Source organism: Parus major, chromosome 7 (genome assembly GCF_001522545.3).
Source record: "Parus major isolate Abel chromosome 7, Parus_major1.1, whole genome shotgun sequence".
Classification (NCBI taxonomy): Eukaryota; Metazoa; Chordata; class Aves; order Passeriformes; family Paridae; genus Parus; species Parus major.
Window position 1 is genome coordinate 16,385,789 of NC_031776.1, and position 14,891 is coordinate 16,400,679.

Consider the following 14,891-nt stretch of genomic DNA (forward strand, 5'->3'; position numbering starts at 1 on the left):
CCCTTCTAAATGAGTTTCTGACCACTGTGAAGCATTAGGCTGTGGTACTTTTATGGAACTAGCTTTAGTAGATCTAAAGGTCTTGTTCCTGAGCTGCTATAGCTACAGACATAGCCTAGCACCACTTAAATGACCAAATATAGGACAGGAAAAATAATACTTTTTGCAAGCTTGAGCAAGGCGGTCAGCTGTTTGTAGTGAAATACTGTGGAGTAGTTAATTGAGTTCAAAGTGAAGATTTTTAATATTTTTACTTTGTAAGGTAGAGAAAGTAACTCTTACCCAAAAAAACTTTTCAGTTTTTAAACTTGCTATTGAGTTACTGTAAAATCTGCTTTCCACTTATATAACAAGCTGCATTTTGATCATCTTATGATGAGCTATTTTTGTCTACTTTCATCCATTATTGTGCAATTAATTTGCATCATGACTTTTTCAAAGGCAGGCTACCTTTTAAATCTAAATTTGAAACAAAAGATGGTGGATTTTTTTCAGAAAATAATTTTTTCAGAATTTGTAAGAGAGGTAGAAGTATGTTCTTAAAGAAAAGGAAAATGATAATTTAAATGTTGTTTTAAGTATAGAAGTTTGACTAAATATTCAGAGCTGTCCTTCAAATAAAACTGATGTTCAGAGCCTAAGAAGGCCTGTAAAATTGTGTCAGCTCAGATACCATGTAAAGGAGAATGAAGCATAAACACAACTGAGAGCAGCAAATCAGTTACTTATATTTAATGCCTGTACTTAATCATGGATGCATTCACCAATCTTTACTAATTAATTAATCAATCAGAGAATGCCACTGAAAATGTTTTGTACTCTTGAGCTTTAAAAAAATTACTAACATGAGCAAACTATCATAGATACATGTCTGTGTCCATACATGTCAGCAAGTCTCAGAGTAAAAATACATATAATACATTGTAATGTTAATTCAGTGTTCCAAACAGATTAAAAGAATGAAAATTCCCAATTCACTTCTGGAGCTATTAGATCTGCTTTTAAATTTGGCAAAAGATTAGTACATTGCTTAATGTTAAGACCTGTAGCAAGTGACAGTAGCAATAGACATGGTTTGCAATGTAGCCTTTTGTGGTGGAGAGCTTGTTTAATAATTAGGATAAGGATAAAGAGGAAATGGGTAGAGAGTGTACTAGTGGTAGGCGTTGAAGTGTGATGGTACTGCATGTTCTTTTGAGCAGATAGCTGCTGTAGCACATTTAATTGGTTACCATGGTTTCCCTTCCTGCAAATTCTATTGTTGTGATACTGAGAATGAATTGAAATAAGGTTCTGCAGCATGATTTAAAAAAAAAAAAAAGAAAAGATAATAATGTGAGCCATGATTATGAGTCATGTTTTCTTTATGTTTGGGGGTTTGGGCACACTGAAGATTGTGTGGCACCGGGAAAGAATTCTTCAGGTGAATGTCAAAAATTAGTAATCTTTATTTTAGTCAACCAATTGCATGTATTGTGCAAATCACTACATTCTCAATCACTAAATTATGAAATTTTGTTGAGAAACTAGCCACTGGCATTTTAAAAGGAGACCTAATTGGTAGGCTATTAGAGCATAATGCTGGAAATGAACCTGTTAAATTTCAGAGGATGACTGCTTTGGTAGCTGGATGCTGTTTATTTTCAGTGAGCTCTATTGGGACACATGTGTAGTGCTGTTCCAGAACACGTGTGGATTGCTGTGGGATTACTTACACATGTAGAATTCAACATCTGCAAAAGCCTTCTTGAATTCAGAGATTAAAACTGTTGATCTGCATTCTGCTGAAAAGCCTCCTTGTACATATTGGGACACAGGAGAGCAATTGGGGCAAGAAGAATTGTTTGGAACTACTTTCTACACAATAATAGGTGAATTATGTTTTTCAAATTACGAATGTATCAAAATCTGATCATAGTTTATCCTGCATCTACAGCTGATCTATAAGTAGTCAGAAGGAGCCCAGCAAAACAGTAGCTAACTGCATCTCTTCACTTTAAACCATGGCAACAGTAGTCTGACAGCATGCTAGTTGGAAGGAAAAAAACTTAAAGACCATTTTAAAGACTAAACTTTGCATATCTTTCTGTGTATTTCTTTTTACCTTATTTGCAAATGAAGCAATTGGCAGTAGCAAGGGTTGATATCAGTTTCTAGAATCCTTTCTAAAATATTCATACAATATTCTTTAGTTGCTAACTGAAAAAAAAAAAAAGAATAGGGGAAAAGGTGGTGATAAATTCTGGAGCTTGCTTTTCTGCTTCAAGTAAAACACTTGGGCCTCTATTTAAATGATCCTCCATGTAAAAAGTTTCTTTCCCTACATAAAATTTCACACTAAATAATTTACTCTCTTAGTTTGTCAATAACATGAAAGGTTCAGCTATCAGTAAACAGCTGAGGTGTCTGCTTGTCATCTGCCTTATGTAAGTGCACCTGGGCACTACTGAAATGGCTTCACTTAAGTATTTCGAATAATAATAAATAGCTACTAACCTTAATGAGTAATTAACTGGCTACCTAGGTCCTCCCACAGACTAGAATGCTTTTTTCCTTATGGTTCATGTCTTCTTGCTGTGTTCCTGTTCTCCTTCCCTCCTCTTCCCATCTGTTGTTGTTGTCAGCTCTGTTTTCTTTTGGCTAGAGTGTCTAATTTATCTCTGGCAATTCAGTTTACTGCAGTCTTTCTCCTGCTCGTGTTAAGTTCAGCACTTCTCAGAGGATTACTCTCTGCTTCAGTGTGTTGGGAACTTTTTTGGGAGAACTTGTCCAAGAGCTGCCTGTGCTCGGTGTACACAGCTCATGTTCATTTGATGCCGAGTCCCTCACCCTGGCTGTAGCTCCTGCTGTGATCTGGTGAGCAGCAGAGGCACTGGGCTTGAAGTGAGGTACCATGCTGGAGATCAGGTCTGGGCTCCCTTTTGGCTTCATATATGACTTGGCTTTTAGGCCATGAAGTTCTGCAGGCCTCATTTCTCCTTTAGAGAAGATGTTTTCTCTTCTCTATTGTCTCACATGCTTGTTCAGTACGAAGTCTAGGATATCTTAAAAATGGCCTAGGCAGACTGAAGGTTGTACCTCATCTCTCAGTCTATCTCCAGCCTCAGCTCCTGAGCAGGAATCTGTGTTGGACTTTGCTGTCTTTATGCTACATAATGTCTGCCTGGTTTAGAGCTTCTAGGCACTCTTGGAGTTGAAATAATTGTTGAAAAAATCAAATTGCAATGCAATCTGTTGGTAATTAAATTGTGTATGCAAGTGCATTGTGCTCATGTGCTCACCTCTCCTGTCCAAGCATACATATATTTTCCGTCTTCTGCAAGTTCTACTGGAGTGCCTCTTTTTCTCTACTGCTTTTCAAAAATGCTAGGTAGAAATCTATCTTCAAGTTAGTCCTTTTGCTTGGCCTCTTCTTTTGTTTTTGGAATACATATTTATAAATTTTTGTATTTGGAGAAATGCCTTTATTCCTGTACTTCATAAGCTGGAGGTACTGCAGGTGCTTTATAGACATGTTTTCAAGATAATACACAATAGCCTTACATTGTTGTTTAATGTCATAATTGCTTTCATCAAAACATTTATTAATTATTCAGACACCAAAACAACTGACAGCAATAAATGGTTATATGGCCCAGTTTTCCTTTTCCTCCTCCCTCCTTTATACTTGGTGAAGCTCAGCTGAGCCGAGTGTGGTTCCTCCTGTTTTCTTAGGTGCTAGGAAGAGAATCAAGCTAATTTTTTTTCTTTTATATCTTGAGATGAATAAATGAACTCTTAACAGTTTCAGTAATAAATTGACATCTGTCGCATTTATTGCTGCACTTGCATGAAAGAAGAAATTGTATTCTAGAAAAACAGAATTTGCAAACAAAAAAAAAACCTATTAATTTTCACTGATGAACTGTTAGTAGCCTCAAGAATTCCAACAATTCACATTATATATGCATGAACAATTTCATTTTATGTTACTATGCTTGTTTATTGTTAGGGAATGCAGCTTTGAGGAAAAACCATTTAGAGAGCAGGATGAATATATTGGTGAATCTCACTGCAAAGAAGTGATGAGTGAGTACTAGAAGATTAGAGGTATAATACACTGAGAAAACAAGTTAAGTGAATAGCAAATTCTGTAATACCTTTAAGTAAGTTAAGTAAGCCTGCGTTGCAAGATTTGAATTAGCAGTGGCTTAAGGCAAATCAGATTTGACAAAATCTCTCTGGAACAGAAATCTTACTGTAGTTTTGTTGGTTTTTTTTTAATCTAAGTGAATTTGGGTTTTCTTGAGACCCTGGACAACAACCTGCTGTGTACCTTAGGAAAAAACCTGAACAACAGCAAATACAGTGTTGCTCCACTCTGCTCTCCAAAAAACCTTTCTGGACTTGCAAAGCTGTTTTACAGTAAGAACATCCTTTTGGGTTTTCACTTGATGTCATATATGACCTAGAATGAAAATGTTTTACACAGAGAAAAATTTGCAAATTTTGAAGTTTGCTGAGAACACAGTGGTAGGGTTGATTGAAACACAGTTCTATTTTAAAGTAGTATGAAAGCTCTCTGTAGCATGAAGTCACATGGTAAAATTAACTCTTGAAGAGCCTTCAGTTAAAAAATTTTGGTAAATATTATTTATGTATTAGGAAACTGTGAAAGTTAGTAACATTCCTGCTAGTAACATTTCCAGATGATCTTTATCCAGCCAAGATGGCATAGGTCTCCAAATATTGCTCTCATGTAAAGAGAAGATACCATTTTAATACGTTTTAATATGTTTTACTACGTAAATAGTTTACATATTTTTATGTTCCCATGTGCATGTAGAATTCAAATGTGTCTTAACCACTAACCACAGTGAGTCTATTTCCAGGAAGTATGGAACTTTCATCATGTAGAGAAGGCAGGAAAACATTGCCCAAAACATAGGTATTGATTCTGATTCAATCATCAAATCAATCCCAGCAATTTATATAATGTTAAATGGAATAAGGCATGCAAACACAGTACTAAGAAGAGGTAATGCATATGTTCAAGCCAAACAGATTATTTACAAATGCTTACCCCTGATCAAGAACAGTAACATTTACCTTAAGTATTGTGTGGTCTTACTGCATATTAATAGCATACATAGTACTTGATCAGCTGACATTTCTTCAAAATTCTAAGATGGTGAAAATCAGCTGTCAATGTAAAATAATGCATTAAAGCAATGAAATTCTTCTCTAATTTTGTTAGATTTATTTATGAAATGCTCTATTACAGGCACCAAGGGCTGATAACACTTTTTCTTCATTGTTTTCAGCAACTGTTGCCTACTGCTGATGCCCTAGAGCAGTTGGTTTGTCCCTGACAGTGCTTAGGATCCACAGGGAAGTGCCAGTGCTCTGATCCTCACTGCCTGCTGTTGACACTTTATTTATGCAGTATAGTTTTCCATCTTGGACAAGGGAGTTTGGGCAGTAAAGTCTTCGGCCTCAGTTGAGAGAAACTGCTGGGAAGATGTTATCAGTGATACCATACAAGCTCTGAACTTTATTGTTTGATCCAGGTTAGACAGAGGGAGTCAAATGCTGTGTCTGCATTGTCAGGGGATAGACAGGCTGCAATACTAGGTCTAAGATCTGTTTTCTCTTTTGAAGGATGTCATACCTTTCCCATACTGAACTAAAGTATTGTACATTCAGCATAGGTGTTACCAGGCTTTAGGAAAAACTTTACACTAAATTAATGTTCATCAAGCAACAGTCAGCTAGCCAGTACTGCCCTTCCAAATAGGTCTGTAAAACTATCCATGGTGACAGTACTCTGACACCCTTCCCAGCCATATCAGCAAGGATTTTCTGTCTCCATTTGTATCAACCCTTAATGCATTTGATTTCATTTATACATATTGTGTTCTTGTAAAATACTGCTCAGGTTTTGAAAAGGATGTTATTTGTCAGGCAGGTATTCTGGGAAGTTGGCAAGTTCTGCAGTTCCCTGGCCATCAGCAGAAATGTTGTTGCCAATGAATATTTAAAAAAAAAAATTGCTGTTCTCAGGAGCTGGAGACCTTCAGGGATAATTGTGTAGAGGAGTTTTTGGCTGTATGCAAGGCTTGTCTTTCTTTGACAGGGAAATGGGCCAAAAGAGGATGTGTGGAATAATTTGTTTTCACTCCTAAGAACACAGCATGATTAAGAGACATTTGTGATTTTAAGAGTCCTTATATTCCTGTGGCTTTTCATGGAGTGTCAAGACTCTAGTCATAAGTGTTGGTTGAGAGTTTTCTGGAGATAGAACTGAAATTCTGGCACCTAATCTTAAGAAAGACTTCTGCCCTCTGGCTGCAAAGCATATTAAGACTCTTTCTCCAAGGGAAGATTAAGTCCAAGTAACGTTTAGGCTCAGCCTTCAGTTTTCCCAGTTCAGTGTATGAAGTTGCTTGAAACTAAGGACACAAGTAGTCCTGAGGAGTATTAATGTCATGCAGCTATGCATTCTAAACAATGCCTGTGTCTAGAAATTCTTCTCATCATAGAATAGCCTGTGAAAGTGGTGAATAGCTACTGTACAATTCTGTGTGTGGGCTATAAAATTCATCTTCTCAGATGGTAAGAGTGTGTCTATGCTCTCAATTCTTCACTTCCTCCTTTTGTTTCTTTACTGAATGCTGCATACAGGTAGGTGGCTGATTCTGAGGCCTGTCTCTCATGGTATGACACCTAATTCAACCCCTAATCCTTTATTATGCTTTATTACAGACACATTTTCTCTACTGTTTAATGCATTTTCCTACGGTATCTGCTCTGCCCCACTGGCAACCAAAGGAACTAGACGGTGATTGCTTTTCAGACAACTTGGAATAAAAAAAGTCTTTTATCTGTAGTCCTGCTGCTTGCAAACAAACGCACAGTGGACACAGTGAGATTGTTTGACATGTCAGAGGTCTAATTCTTTTTCTTGGAAAAACATCTAATGTTGCCCTGTATAAACCAAAAGAGAAGATACTTTATCTGTGTCCCACTTTCTACTTATTAAACAAAAAACAGCTGGTACTAGTACTTGCCCTTAGGAGGAGAGCATCAGGAAGTTGAAATATCAAATCTTGGCTCTACTTAGTTGCCACGGTGATGTATAATTAACTAGGCTGCAGGAACGTTACAGAAAGTAAACAGAAGGAAATAGTCTTGCTAATGGAAAAATTTAAGCCATGGGTTTAAGTTAGACCAAAGTCTGAAGATTAAATCTTTATTAATAGCTTTCAATTAAACATGTGTGTTTGTTTTTCATACTGTAATTTGATAAAAATAGTGTCATTGTGTGGTCAGGAAAAAATTTAAATGAGTTTGAAAGAAATAAAACAGGATTCTGAGACACATTATTGACAGTAGTCTTTGTAAAAGACTGGTGTTTCATTGATTTGTGGGGTTTATCTCCTTGTTGCTAGTAGGATTCTATTTGAAAATCAGTACCTTTCTCCACAACATAGCCAATTAGAAAAGAATAGAGAAAAAATTTGATTCAAAGCAAATGGGAAATTAGATAAAGCCAAACCATTCATCTCTTGGAAACTCTCTTCCTTATAGTATCTCTCAACAACACACTTCATGTGCAGCAGTCTGAACAGATCTGCAGCATAGGAGCTGCTCAGTAAAACATGCCTGGGATAGGAGGGCACACCTTCTGACCCTGAAGGAAAGACAACTATCTTTTAAGAAGTTCAGTTTATTTTCTACATTTGGTCATCTCCTTCTTCAGAACAAGACTTCAGAATGTAACAAGACTGGTTTTAGACTTCGAGAGATGTTGCTAAAATCAAGATACTATGTGTACTTAGTAATAGACCTTGTGATGCTTTTCTGTGCCTTATCCTCTCTTGATAAAATTGGTGTAATACTTTTTCTTCAAGAAAACTGAGAGCAATAAGTGATCTCCAGCTTACTTAAAACTCTGCTTTAAGTAGTCAGAGCTGATGTTACTGATTAGAACAGCAGTTCACCTGCATCTCTTAATATAAGTAATTCTAATGTATATATTATCATTTAAGGCCCATTATTCTTCACCTTGAAACTTATTTGGTTGTCCTGATGAAGTGAGAACCATCAAGGTGCTTGTATGTGCTCAATGTGCATTATTCCCGCTGTCTTGAGCCAATGACAATGAAGGTTGCTCACTTTGGCACTGCAAAGTGCTGAGCACTCTTGGCTCAGGTGGCTTCTCTGACAGTCAAGGGTGTATAAAGAGGACATCTTGTGGTCAAAGCTTGTTTGCCATACACTGTGCTGAGTATAAAGGTGCCCTGAAAAGTAAGTCTGAATACATCTACCCCTTCTGCTATAACTTAGGACATTATCCTTCTGCTTTCTGAATGACATGTATTCACTCAGAACTGCAACTTGTGATGAAATTGGCATTGGGTAAAAACTTATTTCTTTCTGTCATTTTGTAATTTCTCGCGTTTGATTCAGTGAACTTGTAGTTTGTGTGGAATAAAAATATGCATGGAAGTACCAATTAATCTACAGGAAAATGCCCACGTAGTTCCTACACGTTGTGGCCTCTTTCCTTGCTGAGCAGATGCAGATTCCATTTACATTTGAGTGTTATGTAGAAATAGCAGCTTCTGAAGTTGCAGTCACTGTCAGACTATTGATAGGGTGATGGGAAGGTTTGGCATTTGGTGTAGAACAGAGGAAAAAAATACAGATTCCAGAACCTTGTAATTTTTGTCCATATTTGCAGGAAGAATGCAATATTTCACCTGAGGCAAGCTCTAAAATTGTGCTTTCCCCTGTATGGCAAGGCCCCACTGAGAAGAGGAGCCACTTCAGCAAAATATTATTTACTGTGTTCCTTAACATCTCCAATGAAGCATTTGATTGTAAAGTGAAACCAATCCATCCTTTCAAATTTAGTTCTTAATACTTATTTGGCACATCTGACCTCCTAAGGGGGCCCAGTACCCTTGCTGCTGTTTGACCAAGGAACAGCACTGGAGTGAGCTGTGAAAGCAGCTTCTTGCCTCCATCTTCTCCACAGGAAATGTTGCCAAGTGCAAACACTGGTGTGTTTTCATATGTTTAGACTGCTTTGAGGCAGAAAATGGTTGCAGATTCTAAGTGCAGTTTTTAAAACTATGCTACTGTTCAGGTAAATTCAGCATTCTTATGGTGGCTAAGAGCCTGTATCAAAATGCTGTTCCATCGTGATGCAGGATGGCTGGTGTTGGATAGCTTTCGTGTTATATATCCTGTATATTACAAAGATTTGCTTGAAGCTTAAGACTTAACAAGCATAACACAGAAGGACTTTTGTACAAAGCTTGAAGAGTTAGTCCTGGGCCTTTGGCCAGGAATAAAGAATGCTTGCCCTTGTGCCATTTTGTCCTGTGCTGCTCCGGTTCTGGCAGCAGTTCTGCTTCAGTGTAATTGTTGGCACTGGAGCTCAGCTGAACCTTGAATGGCCCCTTCCTGCAAGCGAGCAGGAGAGCAGAGGTCCGAGACAGCATCAGAACTCCGTATTGATCGGCTATAACAGAGGACTCTATTATGAGACCTCTTCATATCAGAGCCAAGCAAATTGACTACAGTGATAAAGTAGTGAAGCACTAAAAAAAGCCGTAAAGAGTGTGAAGTAATTTTTCAGTTTTTCCATAGATAATGGAAAGGCTAAAAGAATACAAGAACAAACAGCTCCTTCTGGGACAGTAACTGTTTTGGCTGTCTATCTGCAGTTGTTGTTGATCTCTCCTTCCTATCTGTGCTAAGTAGTAGTTCTCCAGCTCAGTTGGACCAGACACAGAGCATAGTCACAGCTTTAAGTGATAAAGTGTTTTTAATTATTTGCAAAGGCTTGCTTACTCTTATTTATTCTGCTTACTGTTCTTTAAAAAAAACAACTTTCCCATTTCATTGAGGCAGATTTGGAAGTCAAACCAGAAACTTCAGACTCTACTACGATGGAAAACACTTTGTTGGGGAGAAACGTTTTGAGTCCATCCATGACCTGGTGACAGATGGATTGATTACTCTTTATATTGAAACGAAGGCAGCTGAATACATTTCCAAGATGACAATTAATCCAATTTATGAACACGTAGGATATACAACCTTAAACAGAGAGCCAGCACACAAAAAGCATATGCCAACCCTGAGAGATGAACATGATGGCAAAGAGTCTACAGGAGAGGATGAGGTAGCAGAAAAGAGGGTAAGCAATTGTTAACCCATGCTTTTTTTTCTGTTAGACTTCTTGTTTTGTACTTTTAGCCTTTCCCCTCTACTATAAGTACTAAAGGTCTCTGCAGCTACGTAGTCTACATAGTTATTTCCGGTGTTACATTAGCAGTAATATTTAAACTGGTTATAGAGTTTTGTAATGGTAATTTTTGCACATTGCAAATGTTCATGATTTGGACGTTAGTTATTTGTCATTGTGATTCTTCAGGTGTTTTTATAGTTATGGATGTTACCATTAAGCCACTTCTTTATTTCAAATGGGCAAAGAATATTTAATCTTAAAATTGTTTACAGTATATAAGACAATTGCATTTTATTTCTTAATATATTCAGCTTTCCCCAAACAAATGCATTCCATAATCTATTCAGCAGTCTGCATATAATGACAGTAAAGTTGTCCACATTATAAATAAGACTGTTCATTAAGTTGATAAAATGTTAAAACATTTCACTTGGCTAAGTTCAGCCTGTCAGAAGCTGACAGAGCTATTTTTGGCCTCAGCCAGACTTTACGAAGAGGGATTGCTCTCTTCAGAGAGTTGCAGTATCAGCTGAGAAGTAATTGCATCCTGGAATATAAAAGAAAAACGAAGAAGAAAGAAATCTGAGAACCAATGGACATAAAAATATTAAAGGAGGTTGGGAATGTACTGGGCAGACAAAGCAGCTGCCTGAAATTTTATTTGTGTTTCAGAGACCGAACATAAAAGGAAACCATAATGTAAATTCTGTTGTGTTAAATGAAATATTTTGTTTATTGAAAATCTGACAAATGAAAGTATTTTTAAAGCTATTTTTACATGCCTGTAGGTGTTAATGCATGTATAATAGTCTGATATGTTTCCCTATTTCACAGACTTCAGAATGATATACATTAGGACTATCTAATGCACTTATAGTGTGTGGAAGAAATGCTAACCTTAGTTGGGATCTTTTGTCTCTCAAATCAGAAATATGTGATTTTAGTTTTTGTGGATGTGGAGGAAAGGTCTGACTGACAGTTTCCAACATACATGACTTTTACAGTGAAACTAAGCTTCATACTGAGTCCACAGAGAGAGAGGCTCATAGCTTTGGTCCTTCAAATCCTCCTTCAGCAGAATCTGTCATTCTGCACTGAATTTGCTGAGAGATGAAGCACCCAACTTAGCTTAAAGTATGAATCTTCCCTGTTATCAGATTATTTTGACAAAAGAAATACTGCTGGGATATTGAAGCTAGCTGACCACATTTAATATCCAATTTCTTGCCTGTTAGGTACCAGTAGTAGAGGGGTGAGTTATCACTTACGGTTCCTGACAGCCTCTGCTTCCAGCGTGCTGTTTCAAAAGGATTTTTTTGCATATTATCATAGACAGTTTATTATAATGCAAAGCCTGGGTAAAAATCTTCTCTAAGTCTTCTGGAAGTCACCACTTTGGATTTCTTTGGTAAAATTAACTCTTAGAATTTAGAAACTTTCAAGTGACAGCAGAACTCTGTTCTGTTACACTTTTTAGATTGAGGAAAGTGTTCATAGTAAAGGGATTTCAGTGATTAGTATTGAAGAATGCTGGTATTTTTCCATGGATTACATTGTGTTATGTCACTCAACAACAAGGTATACATGCTGTTTTGAAACATTTTTCATTAAGTAGCTGAAGGACTAATGAATATTTCTCAAAGATTGAAATTTTATGTGAAAAACCTTTAGAAATGTTAGACACATAATATCAGCTTCCCACTCTCTTCACCTAGAACTTAAAAGTGACTAGAGGGGCTTCAGCCACAAAACAGTTCAACAGTAGTGGTGTTTTCAGTCCTGAAGCCCAAGTTTTAATACTCTTCTTTATTTTATCTTGGAACTTTATTGATGTGAACACACTGAGGCACATAGACATCACAGGATAATTAAATGTGGAGATTTCAATTTACTTTTAGAGTAATTTTCCGGTTGGGATTTCTATCTGAGGCTGCATGGGGACAGTACAGTGTGGTGTTTCTCACCGTGGAGTGGCACAGAGGTGACATCTTGCCTGTCTTTGCACCTCTCAGGGTTTTGGTGGGAAGATGGCACAGATTTTCCTTGTCACTTCACCCAGCAAATCTCCAAGGAGAGTAAGGTATTCAGCCCCATGACCAACACCTGATCCCACTAGCAACCTCAGCATTTGGAATAAGCAGACATTTATAAATAGGTCAAGTAGTTTTTCTTTCTTTTTGGTGCCAGGGGTGGCAGGTTGATTCCTGATGTCCAATACAAAGAGAAGGTCATTGAATTGCAACAAACCGAAAAAAGTTGTTCAGGAGTTCAACATGAAAAAAATATTGTTTTATGAGCCAAGCAACAAGATCTGTTTGTCCATTAGCCCCATGGTGAGGATGAAAATTTCCTCAGTGTGTACAGCATTTGGCAATTAGTACATCTTTTATCAGTTTTGTAATGTAGTCACATAGCTTCTCCCTGCGCTGTATGCTTCTTCCTCTGTAAAGAGAGAAAAATAAGTCTGGTTCTATAACGTACGTGATCACCCTGAGCCAAAATGTTCACAGATTTGCAGACTCTGAGGCTGTTCAGATATGAATCTAAATTTTGTGCCTGTGACTGTTGCCCAATCATGTGTGGGTGGTGTATGGAATATAAGTCCTTCAGAGGAAGGGAAGAAGAGACACAAAAACACGGTCAGAGCCTGTGGAACAGCTGGTGGGAATGTAGTCTCACTTTCTGCCATGGAAACTGGGCAGCTGAAGAACACACCCCAAGCCTGAGAATGAAATATTAAAGGGCACTCACCCAGTCTTCAGTTTGGTATGGGGTATAGCAGGAAATGCTGCATTTTGTGTTAGATGCCTCCCAGCAGACACTTGTAATAGTTTATTTGTTTCCTGCTCTTTTCTGTAATTAATGTATGGTAGAAAAATTCAGTATGTGTTGGGTGACACTTTTCATTTGCAATATATTAAAAATGAGCCCTAGTAAAGGGGAAAGATTTAAAGACCATAAGAGATGAAAAGTCGAAACTTATGCAGTTGTTAGATAACGATTGTAAGACACAGATTGCAATACTCCTGAGTCGTGCAAGAGACCATATTGTGGAATGATTTAAGATGGAATTTTTAATGGGAAAAGCATGAGAATATAATCCACTGCACAGCATGTGCTTCACTGATTCTGAGAAGGAATGTCATGGAAAAGTATACGTTAAAAGTTAAAATTTCTGGTTAATGATTTAATGCTTTTCATAACCTATGAAGGAATTACAAAATAGTCAAGAGATAACTGGAGGAGGAGAGACTGAAAACAGGAGAGTGCTTGTCCTATTGGAATGTCCCATTCAGACATTTTAGCTGGTGTGTTAAAATGCTGGTTCCCAAAACAGTCTGTAAATTGTTCACAACTCAATTGTGGAGCCATTGTGGTCTGCGTGTTAAGAGAGGGCTAAGAATGATTAAAAAGAGGGTTTCCCATGTGGATTCAATCTGTATGACCTAGTGTGGAAGTGGAAATAATGCCCAGTATCGTAAGATTTAGTATTCCTCCTGTGCTTTGAAAACTGATGGGTCTCTGAACATTCTCTACTCTCAAAGGCAGTTATGGCCTTAGAGCAGATGACTTGATTCAGTTAAACACCTCATAAAAATGGCAGCTCTTAGAAATTAGTAAATATCTAAAACACATATCAAAGTCCTTCTTTAAAGCCCTGCAAAACAATTTTTTCACTTTGACATGTTTTGGAATTCTTTGTAATATGTATAATGCATAAGAAGTTGTATGAGTGACTGATTTAAGATTTAATATTTGTTATGAAAAAAATTAAATCATTGGTTGTGTGTTATCCTGTCTTTCAAAATGAAATGCTGGGGTAAATGTTAGGATAGCAACTGAATCATATCTATTCATGTTTACTTTGGTGATATGCTATTTCTTCAAGAACTTTAGTGGCTGAAAATCAATTAAAGACCCCTTCTAAACTGTACTACATTCCATTCAATTCCTATAGATGGAAAGACATGAGAGAAGACTTGTAGCAGCAGTCACCCAACAAAAGCAATTTTCTTTTTCTGTTTTCAATTACCTTAGTTGGTGATACCATTTTTTCCTCTATAGTGAAGAAGGCTGATTTTCTGCAAATCTGTGCAAGGAGATCTGAAAATGTAAATCTGTATAATTTTAGTAGGAAACATGCTTTTACACCTGTCTCCAAAGACAAAGTTAAGCGTGATCTGTGTACATTTTTAATGATTTCACAACAGACTCCACATACAAAATCCAGGGTGATACTTTCAGGTGTTTGCAGAGGGACCAGTCTTACCTTCCAACTTTAAACTGACACTTCTATTTAATGACACTACTACTTTTCTACTTTTGCTCTCAGTCAAATCTGTTAGTAAGATCTGCTTAAACCTTTCCTTCACCACAGCTTATTTTATCTTCAGTGGCAGCACATGAGAAGCTGTAGCCAAGGAAGTTGCAGTAGCTGTCATGGAAATAAAGGCACCTTTATTGAGGTCTGTGATAGAGGAAGACAGCTCTGACTGGCGCTGCTTGGTGCCCATTAATGCCAATTCTGGAACTGATAGGGGCTAAAAAAAAGATCTGGTCTTAATAATCAGGAGCAAAGTGTGCTTTGAGAGCTGAAGCAATCTTCATCCTGGAGGTTGTTTGAAATATTTCCATTTACTTGACTTAA

The 14,891-nt window shown here is 37.3% G+C and overlaps 1 protein-coding gene across 1 annotated transcript in view; it reads left to right on the forward strand.

Annotated features, from left to right (window-relative positions):
• CHN1 (chimerin 1) overlaps positions 1-14,891 on the forward strand; it is a 73,368-nt gene that overhangs the window by 15,215 nt on the left and 43,262 nt on the right. Inside the window, exon 6 of the mRNA XM_015634681.1 lies at positions 9,904-10,192. Within this exon, the coding sequence (XP_015490167.1) occupies positions 9,904-10,192 (289 nt within the window). The remainder of the gene's footprint in view (positions 1-9,903; positions 10,193-14,891) is intronic.